Source organism: Talaromyces stipitatus, genomic scaffold, assembly GCF_000003125.1.
Source record: "Talaromyces stipitatus ATCC 10500 scf_1105507295511 genomic scaffold, whole genome shotgun sequence".
Classification (NCBI taxonomy): domain Eukaryota; kingdom Fungi; phylum Ascomycota; class Eurotiomycetes; order Eurotiales; family Trichocomaceae; genus Talaromyces; species Talaromyces stipitatus.
In genome coordinates, this window is record NW_002990119.1 from 2,369,334 (window position 1) to 2,382,927 (window position 13,594).

At 46.9% G+C, this 13,594-nt stretch overlaps 5 protein-coding genes across 5 annotated transcripts; 3 read left to right on the forward strand and 2 right to left on the reverse strand.

Moving 5' to 3' along the window:
• The first annotated feature begins 1,295 nt into the window (after positions 1 to 1,295).
• TSTA_105870 (uncharacterized protein) lies at positions 1,296 to 2,903 on the forward strand. The gene has a single exon (XM_002486569.1). It carries the CDS (start codon positions 1,461 to 1,463, stop codon positions 2,394 to 2,396), a length of 936 nt encoding a protein of 311 aa, XP_002486614.1. The 5' UTR covers positions 1,296 to 1,460; the 3' UTR covers positions 2,397 to 2,903.
• A 2,040-nt stretch (positions 2,904 to 4,943) lies between these two features.
• Positions 4,944 to 6,388, forward strand: TSTA_105880 (fruiting body protein SC3 precursor, putative). Its single transcript, XM_002486570.1, has 3 exons — positions 4,944 to 5,461; positions 5,511 to 5,599; positions 5,650 to 6,388. The coding sequence occupies exons 1-3, from the start codon at positions 5,056 to 5,058 to the stop codon at positions 5,701 to 5,703; spliced, it is 549 nt and encodes a 182-aa protein (XP_002486615.1). The 5' UTR covers positions 4,944 to 5,055; the 3' UTR covers positions 5,704 to 6,388.
• On the reverse strand, positions 6,357 to 7,848 carry TSTA_105890 (uncharacterized protein; the record flags this gene model as incomplete). Its single annotated transcript, XM_002486571.1, has 2 exons — positions 6,357 to 6,399; positions 6,560 to 7,848. 2 exons carry the CDS (start codon positions 7,846 to 7,848, stop codon positions 6,357 to 6,359), a joined length of 1,332 nt encoding a protein of 443 aa, XP_002486616.1.
• Positions 7,849 to 8,149: 301 nt separating this feature from the next.
• TSTA_105900 (MFS multidrug transporter, putative) lies at positions 8,150 to 9,950 on the reverse strand (the record flags this gene model as incomplete). The annotated part of the gene is made up of 2 exons (XM_002486572.1): positions 8,150 to 9,489; positions 9,540 to 9,950. 2 exons carry the CDS (start codon positions 9,948 to 9,950, stop codon positions 8,308 to 8,310), a joined length of 1,593 nt encoding a protein of 530 aa, XP_002486617.1. The 3' UTR covers positions 8,150 to 8,307.
• Positions 9,951 to 11,010: 1,060 nt separating this feature from the next.
• On the forward strand, positions 11,011 to 11,979 carry TSTA_105910 (DUF1445 domain protein; the record flags this gene model as incomplete). Its single annotated transcript, XM_002486573.1, has 2 exons — positions 11,011 to 11,763; positions 11,818 to 11,979. 2 exons carry the CDS (start codon positions 11,011 to 11,013, stop codon positions 11,977 to 11,979), a joined length of 915 nt encoding a protein of 304 aa, XP_002486618.1.
• Positions 11,980 to 13,594: the final 1,615 nt, after the last annotated feature.

Consider the following 13,594-nt stretch of genomic DNA (forward strand, 5'->3'; position numbering starts at 1 on the left):
TTGCATAAACTTACTTTAATTCCATTTATCGAAGTTTCTGATTCATATTTTCTCATGGATGACAGTAACGAGCCACACCTTCCTACCTATCATATGTCTCGTCCACGTTCATACGACGTCTCATTCTATCGTGCCAAAGGAGTCTGGACGAGTCGGGATGACCAGTAGTGGTAGTTTTACAATTACGATATCATCACCCCATGATAAGCCTGCGGTCAATCATCATTTTAAGAATTGGCGGACTTTCCTGTTTTTGGCAGACACTCCATGTAGATCTGACTCAAAATTGTATAGTCTTTTTTAGTTTTCTATAGTGCGAATCTACCGAGTGGGCGTCTCTCCACTTGGTCAGTGCATTTCTCCCCTCAGTTGGGGAACAGTATACGCCCCAAGCCGCTATGTCTAACAAGCGGCAATAAGTTATCCTTTAGGGCTCGCATAGGCGGCCCACCGATTCTGACTGGTCTGTTCTTTGCGGACGTTCAGGTACGCTAATCCCGTCCGGATTTGAACGGCAGTGAAGACAATGGAATAGGAAAAAGAAAAAGCAGATCATGCAGTATAATAATCTGGCTCGTGTTTAGCTGTGTGCTAAACTGTAGATCCATAGACCAGGATACTCGCTGTCGTCCATAGCTTGCCTCTTGCAACTTTGCAGCTTTACTCGGACTATCAGTTAAGAAAACCGCTCTCTTGCAGTTGAGTAACAAGCAATCAAGAACGGACCCTTGATATACAGATCCTTCAATAGTCGCCATTGAGGCTTGACTAGATTTGTGATCCGTCTGATTTGTTTGCTGTTTTCGGTCGTAACAGCGACCTACAGCCAATCTATGATAAATCGTCGGAGTCACACTCGGCGGAGGCGTGGTATGCCCACACGACGACAAGCCTAGACCATGCCCTAGATACATGAATATGCAGGTACACGCGTGTTTCTTTCTCTGGCCTTGTCTTCGATATCAGACTACTGTTCAGCCGCTCAAACACGACTGGCGGGATGTTTGTAAATGTTCTCCGTAGTTGAGCTGTACGACTTAGCAAGCTGCATACTAAGAGTAAAAATCAGTCGAATTTCGTTCGCAATCCAGACCGGTTCCAATAACTAGTCTCAACTTTAGATTCTGTGAACCCGACTCGTACAAGCCCTGAACTCTTACTGCCCGGTAGCCAATCTTGGTCCCATTCCCTTTCCCCTTTCAGGGGCCGAGAACGAGGTCTGGCTTTTTTTAGTCGTCAGGTAACTACAAAATAGGATTCATTCCCATGCTTTTGATCTTCTGTTTCTTTTCCTCAACCACACAATCACGTTCGCTCCAGTCACTCTTTCGACCCAGACCTCATCGTTCGTCGGTGTAAAGCAACCACTCGTTTTTGCGATACCCAGCGCCCACTCTTTTCTTAATATACTATCCGCTTATAACTTCTATAAAGTTAATATCTTACTAAATAATATCACAATGAAGAACTCTGTCATCCTCTCCAGCCTTGCCCTCGCGGTTTCTGTTGCTGCTCAAGACAGCCTCATCAGCATCCCTATCGGTCTCTGTGCTGGAATCCTCGGTGATGCCACCTGCAAGCAGACCACCTCCGCTCCTGGAGGATTGATCAATGTCCCTCTGAACGCTTGTGTCGCTGCTCTCGGTGACGTTAAGTGCCACCAGGCTTCCACCGCCACTGGCGACCAGGGCTCCTTGATCAGCGTTCCCATCAACATCTGCCTTGCTGTCCTCGGTGATGTCGCCTGCAACCAACAAGCTAGTGCCCCCAATGGTCTCATTGACATCCCCATCAACCTTTGCCTCGCTGTCTTGGGAGACGCCGAATGCAAGCAGGGTAACGGAGACTCCGGCTCTGGAGGTTCTGGATCTTCTGTCGTCGGTACTGCCACTGGAGTGGTCCCTACCTCTGGCGTTCCTACTGCTACTGGAGTGATCCCCACCTCTGTCGCCGGTACCGTCCCTGGAGCTGTCTCAAGCATTGCCGCTAGTGCCCCTACCGCTGCTGCTTCCACTTTCACTTCATACTCCACCATCAGCGGCCCTGCTCCTTCTAACCCCCCCGCCGCTGCTCCTCAAACCATCACCTGGTCCACCAGCACTGTCGCCGTTCCAGGAACCGCCTCTTCCTCTGCTTCCGTTGTGCCTGCTGGCTCCAGCACCGTTTATTATGTCCAGACCAGCACCTCGACCTACTGCCCCGGAAACACCGCTTCCACCACTCTCGTACCTGCTGTCAGTGGCCCTGCCGTCGCTCCTACTGGCGTCGTTCCTCACGGATCCACCAAGCCCTCGACTGGGGTGACTCCATCTTATACCGGTGCGGCAAGCCAGATGGAAATGTCCGGAATCGCCGCTGCTCTTGCTGCTATGGCTATCATTGGTTTCCAGCTATAAATGTGCGAGTTGGTTGATTTTGGTCCATTATCATTGTTCAAGCTCCCTCGTTCGTCATGTCCATAATATGAACGCTAGGTCTCGAAAATTGAAGCAATGTCTGTTTTCTGGGCGCAGTGCTCGTCTCTCCCGTGTTGGGCTATCCAGAGTATTGTCTTCCTATGGATATTTGTTTAATAATTATTGCTTTCTCGAATCGATACCCCTTCAACCATGCTTTGTTTGATACACGAATGAGCCATGCATGTGGGTTATTTTCTACCAACACCAATTTCTATATATGGAAGGCCTGTCGAAGTGATACATGTCGGACTTGCTGTACGTACATCAAACTTTTACGGTCCGTTGTCTTCTGCTATGCAATTCTTTTCAGCCATCAAAAGTATATTGCGTTTCATGTGGCTTGATTTGCAACTACTGTATTCTAGATTTTGTTTCTCTAATGTGTATGTCCCTTATCGCCTTTACGACAGCACTTATTCATGATACTTTGATTTCGACTGCTGCAAGTTTATACAACCCATTGATCCATCCATCTTCTAGTCAAGAGACTGTAAAAGAGGACTATAAAGTATATCTTAAGCAAGACCATAACTTTTCCATTTCGAGTACGAAGCTAGTTATAATTAGAGTCAATAGTCCGCGCAAACCTCAACAAATTTGTGCATCCAGGCCGTGGGGGTATAATCTACCCCGGTACCTAGGTAGGTAGTTACACCAGTTGACGCCTGGAGATTCCAGAAATAATTCATGAATTTAAATATTGAAACTTCCAGCATGAACCTCAGATTGGCCTCTTCAAACAGTCTTTCTTCCACCTAGGCACTCGATTGCATTCTAATTACATGTCACCATTCTTAGGTTTCAATTTCCGTGAGTTTCCAGATTCCAAGGTTCACTTGACGAGCGTCATGATATAACACCCAGCCCTAGAGATAAATATAACTATTCAGTCATCGAAAATTATAGACCTTTGACCTTTGGAAGTAGTATCTAAAGATATCTGAAATGCATATTCGACAATAAGGCTTTTTGACCATCACACATACGGCTAACTACAATATGTTCAATATGCAAAACCGCCAACGTTACGGGGCGGATCGTAGAATCAACTATCTAGGCATATAAGACGCTGAAGGCCAAAAGTTAGAGTTCTGCAGATATTAAACTCATGTATAGACTGAACCCTTTTTTCTTCGTTATGCAACTGAAGACGAAAATGGGAAAGTTGATAATGACATTGCTGAAAGAACGATCATAAAAGGTATTACTTAGCAATTGAGCTCAATCCATGCATGGAATATTGCATCTATAGCTGATCCATAGATTGAGAAGAGAGACCTCTAAACTCTCAGCCTGGACTTGATTCTCAATCGAACCAAATAGACTCATGCCCTAGTCTACCTATAGTCACAGCCTTGCATACTCATATATTCGCCCTCATCTCCAAACTTTGACCCCCTAGATCCTGTAGGCCTCGACTGGAAATGAGTTTGAAGTAAGGATGTTTCCATCCCTCTCAATCAAAGTTCATATACTTTGTGGTGGACAACGCACTGGTAACCTGCTGTATTCGTAGTAAGGCCTCCACAAGGTCCACAACAATATGTATTATTCTTAATTTTGTAATGAACCTGGATTTTCTCGAGCCAAGCATATATAATAGCAGTTTAAGAGCAAATCGGAGACTTCGGATACCACTAGAACAATTCCAATGTGAAGCTCGCTCCGATTCATCGACTCCACAAATAAACAAAGCTCTTATCCGATTCGGTATTTTCTCATCACTGGCCGAAATAATTTGATAAATCTTATTGCCGAGTGAGGCGAATAAAAGAGGGAGAGAAAAATCAATTCGGCGTCCCCTTGCATCGATGTCTTAGGGCTAATTGCCCGATCGGGTGTCTGTCAGGTACACACAATTTTAGCGTGCATGATCGATCAGATGTGAGCGATTGAACTACTAGTTCTACATCTGTCATGCAAGTTACTACGATTAGACTTGGATGTTTATTGGTTAATACTGGGGTGAAAATAATAGTCAATAGAGCAGTAGACAAGAAATTGGCAGTGGTGCGAGTTTATCAAGACTGATATCTCGAAGCGAGGCTAGAGGCGCCTATACTCTTATTTATTTGACGTGTGAATCTAAGGCATAAATCGGACATGAAGACAGGGGTCTTTTGCTGATACCAAGAATCAGCACTTCTTGTTAGATACTGCACTGTATGAAATTCCACTTTCTGCATGCAAAAGGGGAACTTGTCTGCACCAATCTTACCATGGCCCACAATGTTGGGAGCTACGTCTTTGGAGTTCGAAATCTATTGTGTCCAGGATTGCTCCTTACTGCATGCTCCCTGTGCTCTAGACTTTACTCATCTTGTCTGTGGCGTCTATTATTGGAATATCCATGGATATTGGCAAAATCGAGGACCCCCTCTCCCTGATGATTGGTAGTGTTGATATCCTCAGCCAGGTCTTGTTTGCTGCGAATGTGTATATATAGACTCTCCCAGTCGACCTCAGACCGTCTACCTTCATTCTGTCATCAGAAAATCAAAAGCACTTCTCTTCGTTTTACTTAATATTCACTCGTTGACCAACTCGACACTCTCGTTGATCCAATAATCACCCCATTAATTCTAACAACAACAAAATGCATTTCAACGTTGCCTGTATCACTACCTGCGTCTTCGCAGTTGCTGCTCTCGCAGTCCCCGTCGAAGTTGAGCGAAAGGTCGTTGTTGTCCGCGCTGAAGTTTGCCCTGCACCTGCACCTGCACCTGCAACCACTGCTCCTGAAGTCTCACCTTCTCCTCCGACTGCTGAATATCACTCCCCTCCTCCTGTCACTGCTCCTGCTCCACCTACAGCAACAGTCTCTAACCCTCCTCCGGCACCGCAGACTACCAGTGTCGACAACAAGCAATGCGCGGCTGGGACCACGGTTCACTGCTGTGATACCGTTGACAGCACTGACAACTCGAATGTTTTGAACCAGCTGAATGCTGCTGGTATTGATTCGCATGATGCTGAGCAGAAGGGTCAGGTTGGATTGACTTGTAAGTTTCCTAGGTTTATAGCTTGGGTTCCTTGAACTGATTTTTCTAGGCACACCCATCACTACCTCTCTCATTGACGCTCTCAATGGAAACGTTTGCCAGGGTGCAGTCACTGCTTGCTGCGAGAACACCAACCAGGTAAGTCTCCCTCATATTGTGCGTTCTTTCACATCCTAATATCGTCTCAGGTCGGCCTCGTCAACCTCAACCTCGGTTGCACCATCATCCCAGTCAACCTTTAAACCCATGACTAGATGATCTCGAGAGCAAGTAAAAAGACGAAGGCACGAATTTCACGACGTACAAGACTTCAATATAATCCTACGTGGTTTTTCGTCTTGTTCTCGCACGCATACAAAACATCCATCCAAGAGAATTCCTTTCGAACAATGTACTATTTAACTCTCTTCTTCTCGTACTTCATGTCCATCATCGGGGACTTGCATAGCCATTATTATGTCAGGCCAATCATTTTGTTATTTCATAATCTTCGATTCTTTTCTTTTGAGTTGTCTTGTTGCGACTTGAATTTTGTATTTTGAATATTGACTAGTCTTTGTTCATTTTTTATAACTAGTCAGACAGTTTTTTCAAACTATCTCGTTTGCTTGGATGGATGGATGTCTCTTATTGAGAGTGTATACCTCTTCTTCGGTGGGTCGGAATATATGCCCAAAAGACTGTAAAGTCCTTCCTTTCTGCTCATGCAAATTCCGAGGGCTTTATTAATCATTGCACCATACACTAGATATTCGGCATTCTTAACTCAACTGCAACCTTTCTTCTAGTCCTAATCAGTATTCCGACCTCTCCTTTTTGGTAAACGTGAATGTCAGCTCAATTCAGGTCTCCTCTCGTCAACGGCAGCTTTTGAACAAAGGGGGAATGATACAGATCACATGGCATGCAATTTGATATCGGCCATGAACATCCGCATACTGGTTTGAATGTATATATATCTAGCAACCTTGGAACCTGATGATTACCGCAACAGTCTTGGGGCGAAGATCATATCATAATTCATTAGAACATTCCGTAATCACCAACATCGCTAACTTAACTATCAAAAATAATACACAAAACGCTTAGTAAGAATACATCTCCGTCGGAAACGCAATCTCAAACCTCAACGCCTCCAAATCCATCCCCTCCAACAACATCGGATACCGATCAATAAACTCCGCCGTCAATCCCCAACCATCCTCCCGACTAAAAATCTGCCTAAAATCCTCCCGAATCTGCAGATTATCCTCCGCATCCCGTTCCAACATATCCTTATTCCACGGCCAGCGCACCTTCATACAACAAGACAAAAAATCAAAGACCTCCACGAAATCGAGCTCGTGCCAACGACGAATCATGTTCTCCCGCATCTTCGGCCAGATCATCATGTCGATTCCGCCGAAATGGTCCTGCTCTAGTTGGAGGGGGGTTGGATGCTGGAAGGGGACTAAGCGGGCGAAAGTAGCGGGTGTGGGCGACGCACGCCACTTGCTATAGTTGTATATGAGATATCCAATGGCGACGGTTTCGGCGTCTCGGAGCGCGCGTTGGCGGACTAGGTCGTGGATATTATTTGCCAGGTAATTTCGGCGTGTGCCGTACAACAAGTCGAGAGGAGACGGTTGCAAGGGACAGGAAGTAACCAGTTCGGGATGCGAGAACCAACGTGCGGATATCAATGGGACGACGTTTGTGTTGTTGGTATCGTAGCTGTTGCGTGGTACGCGACACCAGACTGGAACCGAGGATGATATAGCAGGCGGAGATGGCAGGTGGACGACCGGGTGTGGAGTGGGCGAGAAGTTATGTGGTAGAGAAATCGTATTGGCGAAGGAGGTTAACGCTGATATAGGTAGTGTAGCTGGTATCCCCGAATGTGCTTCCAGTTTGGGGTCGATCCTGTTCATCGTTGCCGCAGTAGCAGTGATATTCTGATAATGATTCTCAGCCCCGGGACTCGAAGAAGCCTCGTAATTGCTCTCGGAAAATGCCTGGCCGCCGCCATTAGAGAACACACCACTCGAGGATCTGAAGGCGCGTTTCTTCTCATCATTCCATTGTTTCTGATCATGCTCTTCACTTAAATCCCACGTTCCTACCATCTGGCGCAGACTCTCCTGCCGCTCGCGCAATCGATTATTCTCCCGTCGTAAGCTCTCCACTGTATCAAGTAGCTTCTGCACGTCGGGATCTTGAACTCCACTCTGATCTAATACTTCCTGTTTGGTGACTGCTCCATGATTCCTCTCGCAAAAGGCCACGCGGGCCTCGAGCTCCAGCATACGATTCTGGCGTTTTTCGCGCAACGTCTGCTGAGCTCTTCTGTCCCGCAGCCGCTTCTTCTCTGACGAAGAGAGCACGTTTGTGTTACAGGTGGAGGACATTATTTCTTTTCTTTTCTTTCCTTTGTCAAGCGTCTGTAGAATTGGCACGAGGCCGAGTCTAATATAATAGTTGCATATTGTCCATGACTATTCTGTACTGCGTAGTCTTGAGGTATTTTGTTTTCGCGAAGGTTGCGAGGTGAGGCGCTTCCCCGGATGTCCACTTCCGATTAAGCTCGCGGCACTAGCCCGGAAGAAGCTAGCCTCATCATTAAGGATGCATAAAGATCCGAGCATAACTCGGCTTTTTACGATCCGATCTGCCGCTTCTCTCGCCGACTTCCGCCTTTTTATATTGATTGACCTCCTTTTTATATTGAAACAGTTCAGCTCCTTGACGGTGGCTGACATTAATAATAGATGGGCTGATATTGAAAGCTTGAAAAATTGTCTATGATGTCAGACCGCCCGTCAGGCCACCAGCCATCAGGTCACGATCGACCCGAACCAAACCCCGGTCTAGTACTTGTCCAGATCAACAGGATACTTCTCCCTGATCACCTTGCCATACCTCGTGAAGAAGATCGGAATTGGCACAAATGCCAGTGCCAAGAACCCGAGCAACGAATTGCCCCATCCCAAACCCAACGCCTTGAACATCTGTGGCCCAGCCAGTGGCAGCAAGGCGCCGAACAACGAGCGCGTGGCGGTCAAACATGCTCCTGCTGACGCAGCGTACATCTGATATGAATCAATGACATATGTCTGAGTAGGCACGAACAACCCCATCATAGCCAGGCCATACGGAAACATGCCAATGATAGGGACAATCCAGTGGACATGTTTGTCCGCTGACCAGCCGTACCAGAAGAAACTGATGGGTGCAACGGCGGCAAAGAAAATCATCATTGGCAGCCGCATTTCAGGCTCGTACTTACCGCCGTTTCTCTCCATCAGTTTGGACACGATTCGGTCGTTGGTCAGACCAACAATCAGCACAGCGAGAAAGAAACCTGCGCCTATACCGAGATAGGCGAGACCTGCCAGTCCGGGAGAGAACCCGTATTGCGTCTCGAACACGGTAGGAATGGTGGTGAAGAACAGGTAAAGTAATCCGTAGACCAGACTCATGTATATCGACAGCAGAAAGACGATAGGGGACTTGTAAAACAAAACCACCGGCCGCTTGAGTCCTTGTATCAACACTTGGCTTGGACGGTGTTGCTCTCCAGTCTCATAACCACTACGCAAATCATCCCGACCAAGCTCCTTTGCCATTTTGCGGGTTTTCCATTGAATGAGAACACGCGCATACGTCTCGCGGTTCAATACCTCAATACCCGCTGCCAACGAACCCGCTGCAATCAGCAATACCCAAAACACCCATCGCCACCCAACTGTTTCACCAATAAATCCACCACAGATCGGACCAGCGACGGGTCCAAGCAAAGGTCCCATACTCCAAAGCGCGGTTGCTTTTGCACGTTCTCGCAGTGGAAATAAATCTGCAATGACCCCTGCACCTAAAGTGATAGAGCCAGCTCCACCAATACCGGCGAGTAATCGGAATATGATGAGTGCTGATATGTTGGGGGAGAGGGCACATCCAATCTGCCATGCGACAAAGAACCAGTTTGCGCAGCTGAGGACGATTCTGCGGCCGTAGATTTCGCTCAGAGGCGCTAGGAATAGGGTTCCGACCTACGTCTCACTTAGAATATGCTTCCCTGACGAGTTTGAACAGTACTAACCACATATCCCATCAAGAAAATAGTGACACTAAACGAAAGCAACGTCTCATTCGTCACCTTCCATTCAGCCGCCGCATTTGATGCTGCCGGCGCGAACATGCTGGACGCCAAAGGCGAGATTAACGTCATGGAACTCATGAGCGCTAATAGCGCCCATTTGCGAGTTTCCGAAAAGTTCTGAGGGTTTGCAGGATCATCTTGTCCGTCCCAGCCGACGATGCTTTTGTCGAGGTCTGTTAATGGATAGAGTTCTGCAGTGCTTGCACTTTCTTCGGCTTTGCTCTCCTCTCCATCCTCTGCGGGTTGCGGTGCTGCGTCTGTCTTATTCGAATCGGTGATAGACGGAGGGTCGACGGGCCCGGTTAATGTTTTTTCATCGCTTGAAGTACGTTGACTCTCGAGGTCTTGCATCTTGACGTCTCTCTGTTGATACTCAAGCTTTCCTCCTGATACTAAATTGCGGAATACGCTGATTATATACCAACACCAACTCTTCTAGAACTATTCCAGCCAAGATTTCACATTAGAAATCAATCTTCTGTCTGTAGTGGCGTACCTAACGTCCTAACTTACGTATATACCAAGGAATCCATTCCAAACCTTGGCTTCAGCCGTCGAGTCCCCCTGACTGTGTTCTCCATTCTGAGATACGTAAATACATACTACTAGGCCGTCGGTAGGAGTCCGACCCGCCAATACATACGTAAGTTGCATCGAATTAAAGGATGGAAAGGATAGAATTCAGCTGTTTTAAGATGTGGATCTACAGAGATTCTACTCTTATGATATTTTCCAATGGATCGAGTTTTTATACGCGGTACTCTATATCTACAAGTAAAGGTTGTACCGTGGGCCATGTGACGCTCATGATCAAGTCAACCTGCGCTCAATGTGCTGTTGTACGTGATCAATCAATCACTCAACTACAGTCCAGACAATATAGACTAGCTGAGGTGCTCGATATTTCCAAAAGGAAACTTTGTTGATTACTGATCAGTACATTAGTGACATGACTAGTATGGATCAAGTTTATGCTATCCACTAGGGCAAAACCAAGTCCATTTTTAGATCAAACTATGAGCTCCGAGGCATATAAAATTACTTATATCCCACATCTGACTGATCCTACTTCTCTAATGAACCAAAATGCGATATCTGGGATCTGCGGAGCATTTGAAGTCGAGTGGTGGGATGAGAATCGGCAAGAACCCCGAATATGCCGAATCTCCTCTCCATATCAATGGAATTACCGAGATAAGATCCGAGTCTGTTGATAGCTTGACAGACTGGCTAGCTGACTATCTATGACTCTGGTTGGCAATAAACTTGCTTTGACTCTATCGGCATATATCAGATCTTCCCGAATTTAGCTGTAGTATAAGATTACGTCCATCCTAGGATACCTGGGTACTTCTACCAATATATCAATAACTACTCTGCAGAAATTGAGCTTCATACACATCAAATAAAAATGCACCGCTCCGAAATCGAGAACCTCCCCACGACCCCAGCACACAAGGCCCGCCTCCTCAGCCGACACAACCTCGTCGAAACCACCTCAGGCCTAGCAGGCGACTACATCCAAGCCAACCTCATCGTCCTCCGCGCCGAGTATGCAGATGACTTTCGCATGCTCTGCGCTCGCAATCCTGTCCCCTGTCCAATTCTAGGCGCGACGCCAATCGGAGATCCGCATCGAATCATGCCCACCATCCCGGGGGTAACCCTGGTCGATGAGAATGATTTCGACATTCGAACTGATATCCCATCATACCATACCTTCCGCACCGTCGACTGCTCCAAGAACGGGGGAAAGAAGAAGAAAGTGCTAATCGAAACAAAACCCACCCTCCTCTCCGACTGGACAACCGAACACATCGCCTTCCTAATCGGCTGCTCCTTCTCCTTCGAACAAGCCCTGACCCAACAAGGTCTCAAAATCTGCCATCAAGTACAGAACAAGACGGTCGCAATGTATCGATCCTCCATCCCGTTACTGCCAGCGGGGATATTTCATGGAAGTAGTTTTGTGGTTAGTATGCGTCTTTACCGACCTGAGCAACTGGAGGAGGTTAGGAATGTGACCAGGCCGTATTTGGCGACTCATGGGGAACCGATTGCTTGGGGGTGGGAGGGGGCGAGGAGTATTGGGGTAGATGATGTTGGCAAAGTGGATTATGGGGATGTGCAGGTTGTGAGGGATGGGGAGATTCCTGTCTTTTGGGTATGTGTATTCATCAATTCTTCTTGAGTGACTGTTTAGGGCTAATGATGACAGGGCTGCGGAGTAACACCGCAATTCGCCGTTGAAAAAGCTCTTGAGCGAAATGCCATCTCAGGCACAGTCATGTCACATAAACCAGGCCAGATGTTGGTGACGGATTGGAAGATAACTGATTTTCTGGAACAGACGAGGAAGCAGTTGGATTTAAACGGGTAATTCTATTTAAGAGTTATGATATTGTCTGGATGTGTATGATCATCTGGTATGTAATGAAAATACAAACGGCCAACCCACGGCCCGTTCCCGCGCCCACATGTCAGGCCCGCAATTGGCCCATTTGCAGTGTGAAACTGAAACGTGTACCACGTGTATTTTTCTTTACATAACTCCGTATATCCGCTCTACACGTGGTTCTCCTTTAGTGATTATCAAGGGAAGTTCCATTCTATCTACTGCCCGTTTCTGCTAAGTACGGCCCCTCCAGCATATGCACGTACATAGTATGCTGACTGCAGGATTAAAGTTCTACTTTCATACGTACTTCTGATGTGAGAGAGAAAAGAAGATTTGGGATCTCGGCGATTAAACCGCAACGGTCAGGTTGATCCCATGTTCGTACGGCCGTATACACAGCAGTATTATTAACTCGGCCCTGATTCGTCTTCATCCTTGTTTCGACGTATGAAACCGTACGGACTCGTACTGATAAATTAGGGTTGGCCACACTTTCCGCCCCCATATTCCGTCCTCCCTGGCCGGTGACAGGGATTCGAGACTGGTTTTTGAGTATTCTTCCCATTTGACATCGGCGAGCGTGCATATAAAAGACTGCAAAGTCTTTTCCTCGATTTCTTTGTTATGCAGGTTGAGTCATGATCAATGCTACATCCTTTCATTCTTTCATTCCTCCAAGGACGATGTTCCATGCTGGAAGGATTAAAGTATGCAAATAAACCTTGTGTACTCCGTATGAAGATCGGCAAGCTGAAACACCATTCATTCAATTCACCTGGGCAAAGAGACAGCCTGGCATGGAGTTTGGAGTTCCAGACCGAACTGAATTCTGACTCGTGCGTGGGCTCTAACATCGTTCAATCCCGCTCATATACAGGACTCTGCCATGCGCTTTTGACAAGTTTCAAGTACCTACGCTTTCCTCCCGTACGTACTCTGTACCGCATGTCAACCACATGCCATGTCTCATCTCTCTGCCGGCGGATCTTCAGGGGGCGGCGTTAGTGGATCTTGTCATGTTGGTTGGTCGCCAAACTCCGTCGTTAGACTTTTGACGGCATTTCACCCTGGCTAGACCATGATTGTATCCATGCTCCGTGATGTAGAAGGATTTCCAGTACGGAATAGTTAGGATGAGCACTGTGTCAGTGTCAGTTGTAGAGCAGGACAATGAAGTGTATCAACAAAGCGGCTGAGATTCAAGTTTTGACAAAGGCGTACGTTCACTAAAGAAAAGCCAAGCTTGGGGGAAAACCTGGTCTCCACTGTAATATTACACAGTAATACCATTACCACGGTACACTGCAGAACAGTTCAGCGTACTCACTCGATAACCAGATTGTGCAACAGTACAGACTCATTCTCGATCATCAGCCTACTTGGTAATATCATGCGATGAATGTACTCCATGTGTCACGAATTCCACGATCACGTATTCCTCATTCATCTTTAACCTCGTGGACTGTCTCGGTGGGCTCTTTGCCGCGTGGTGGAGAATCGACATAGTGAACTGTCTGTGCTAAGAGGACGTACTTTCTCCTTTCAGTCAAGCTATGGAGCCTGTCCCTTGCAAAAAATGAACAGCTAACCCATGAAG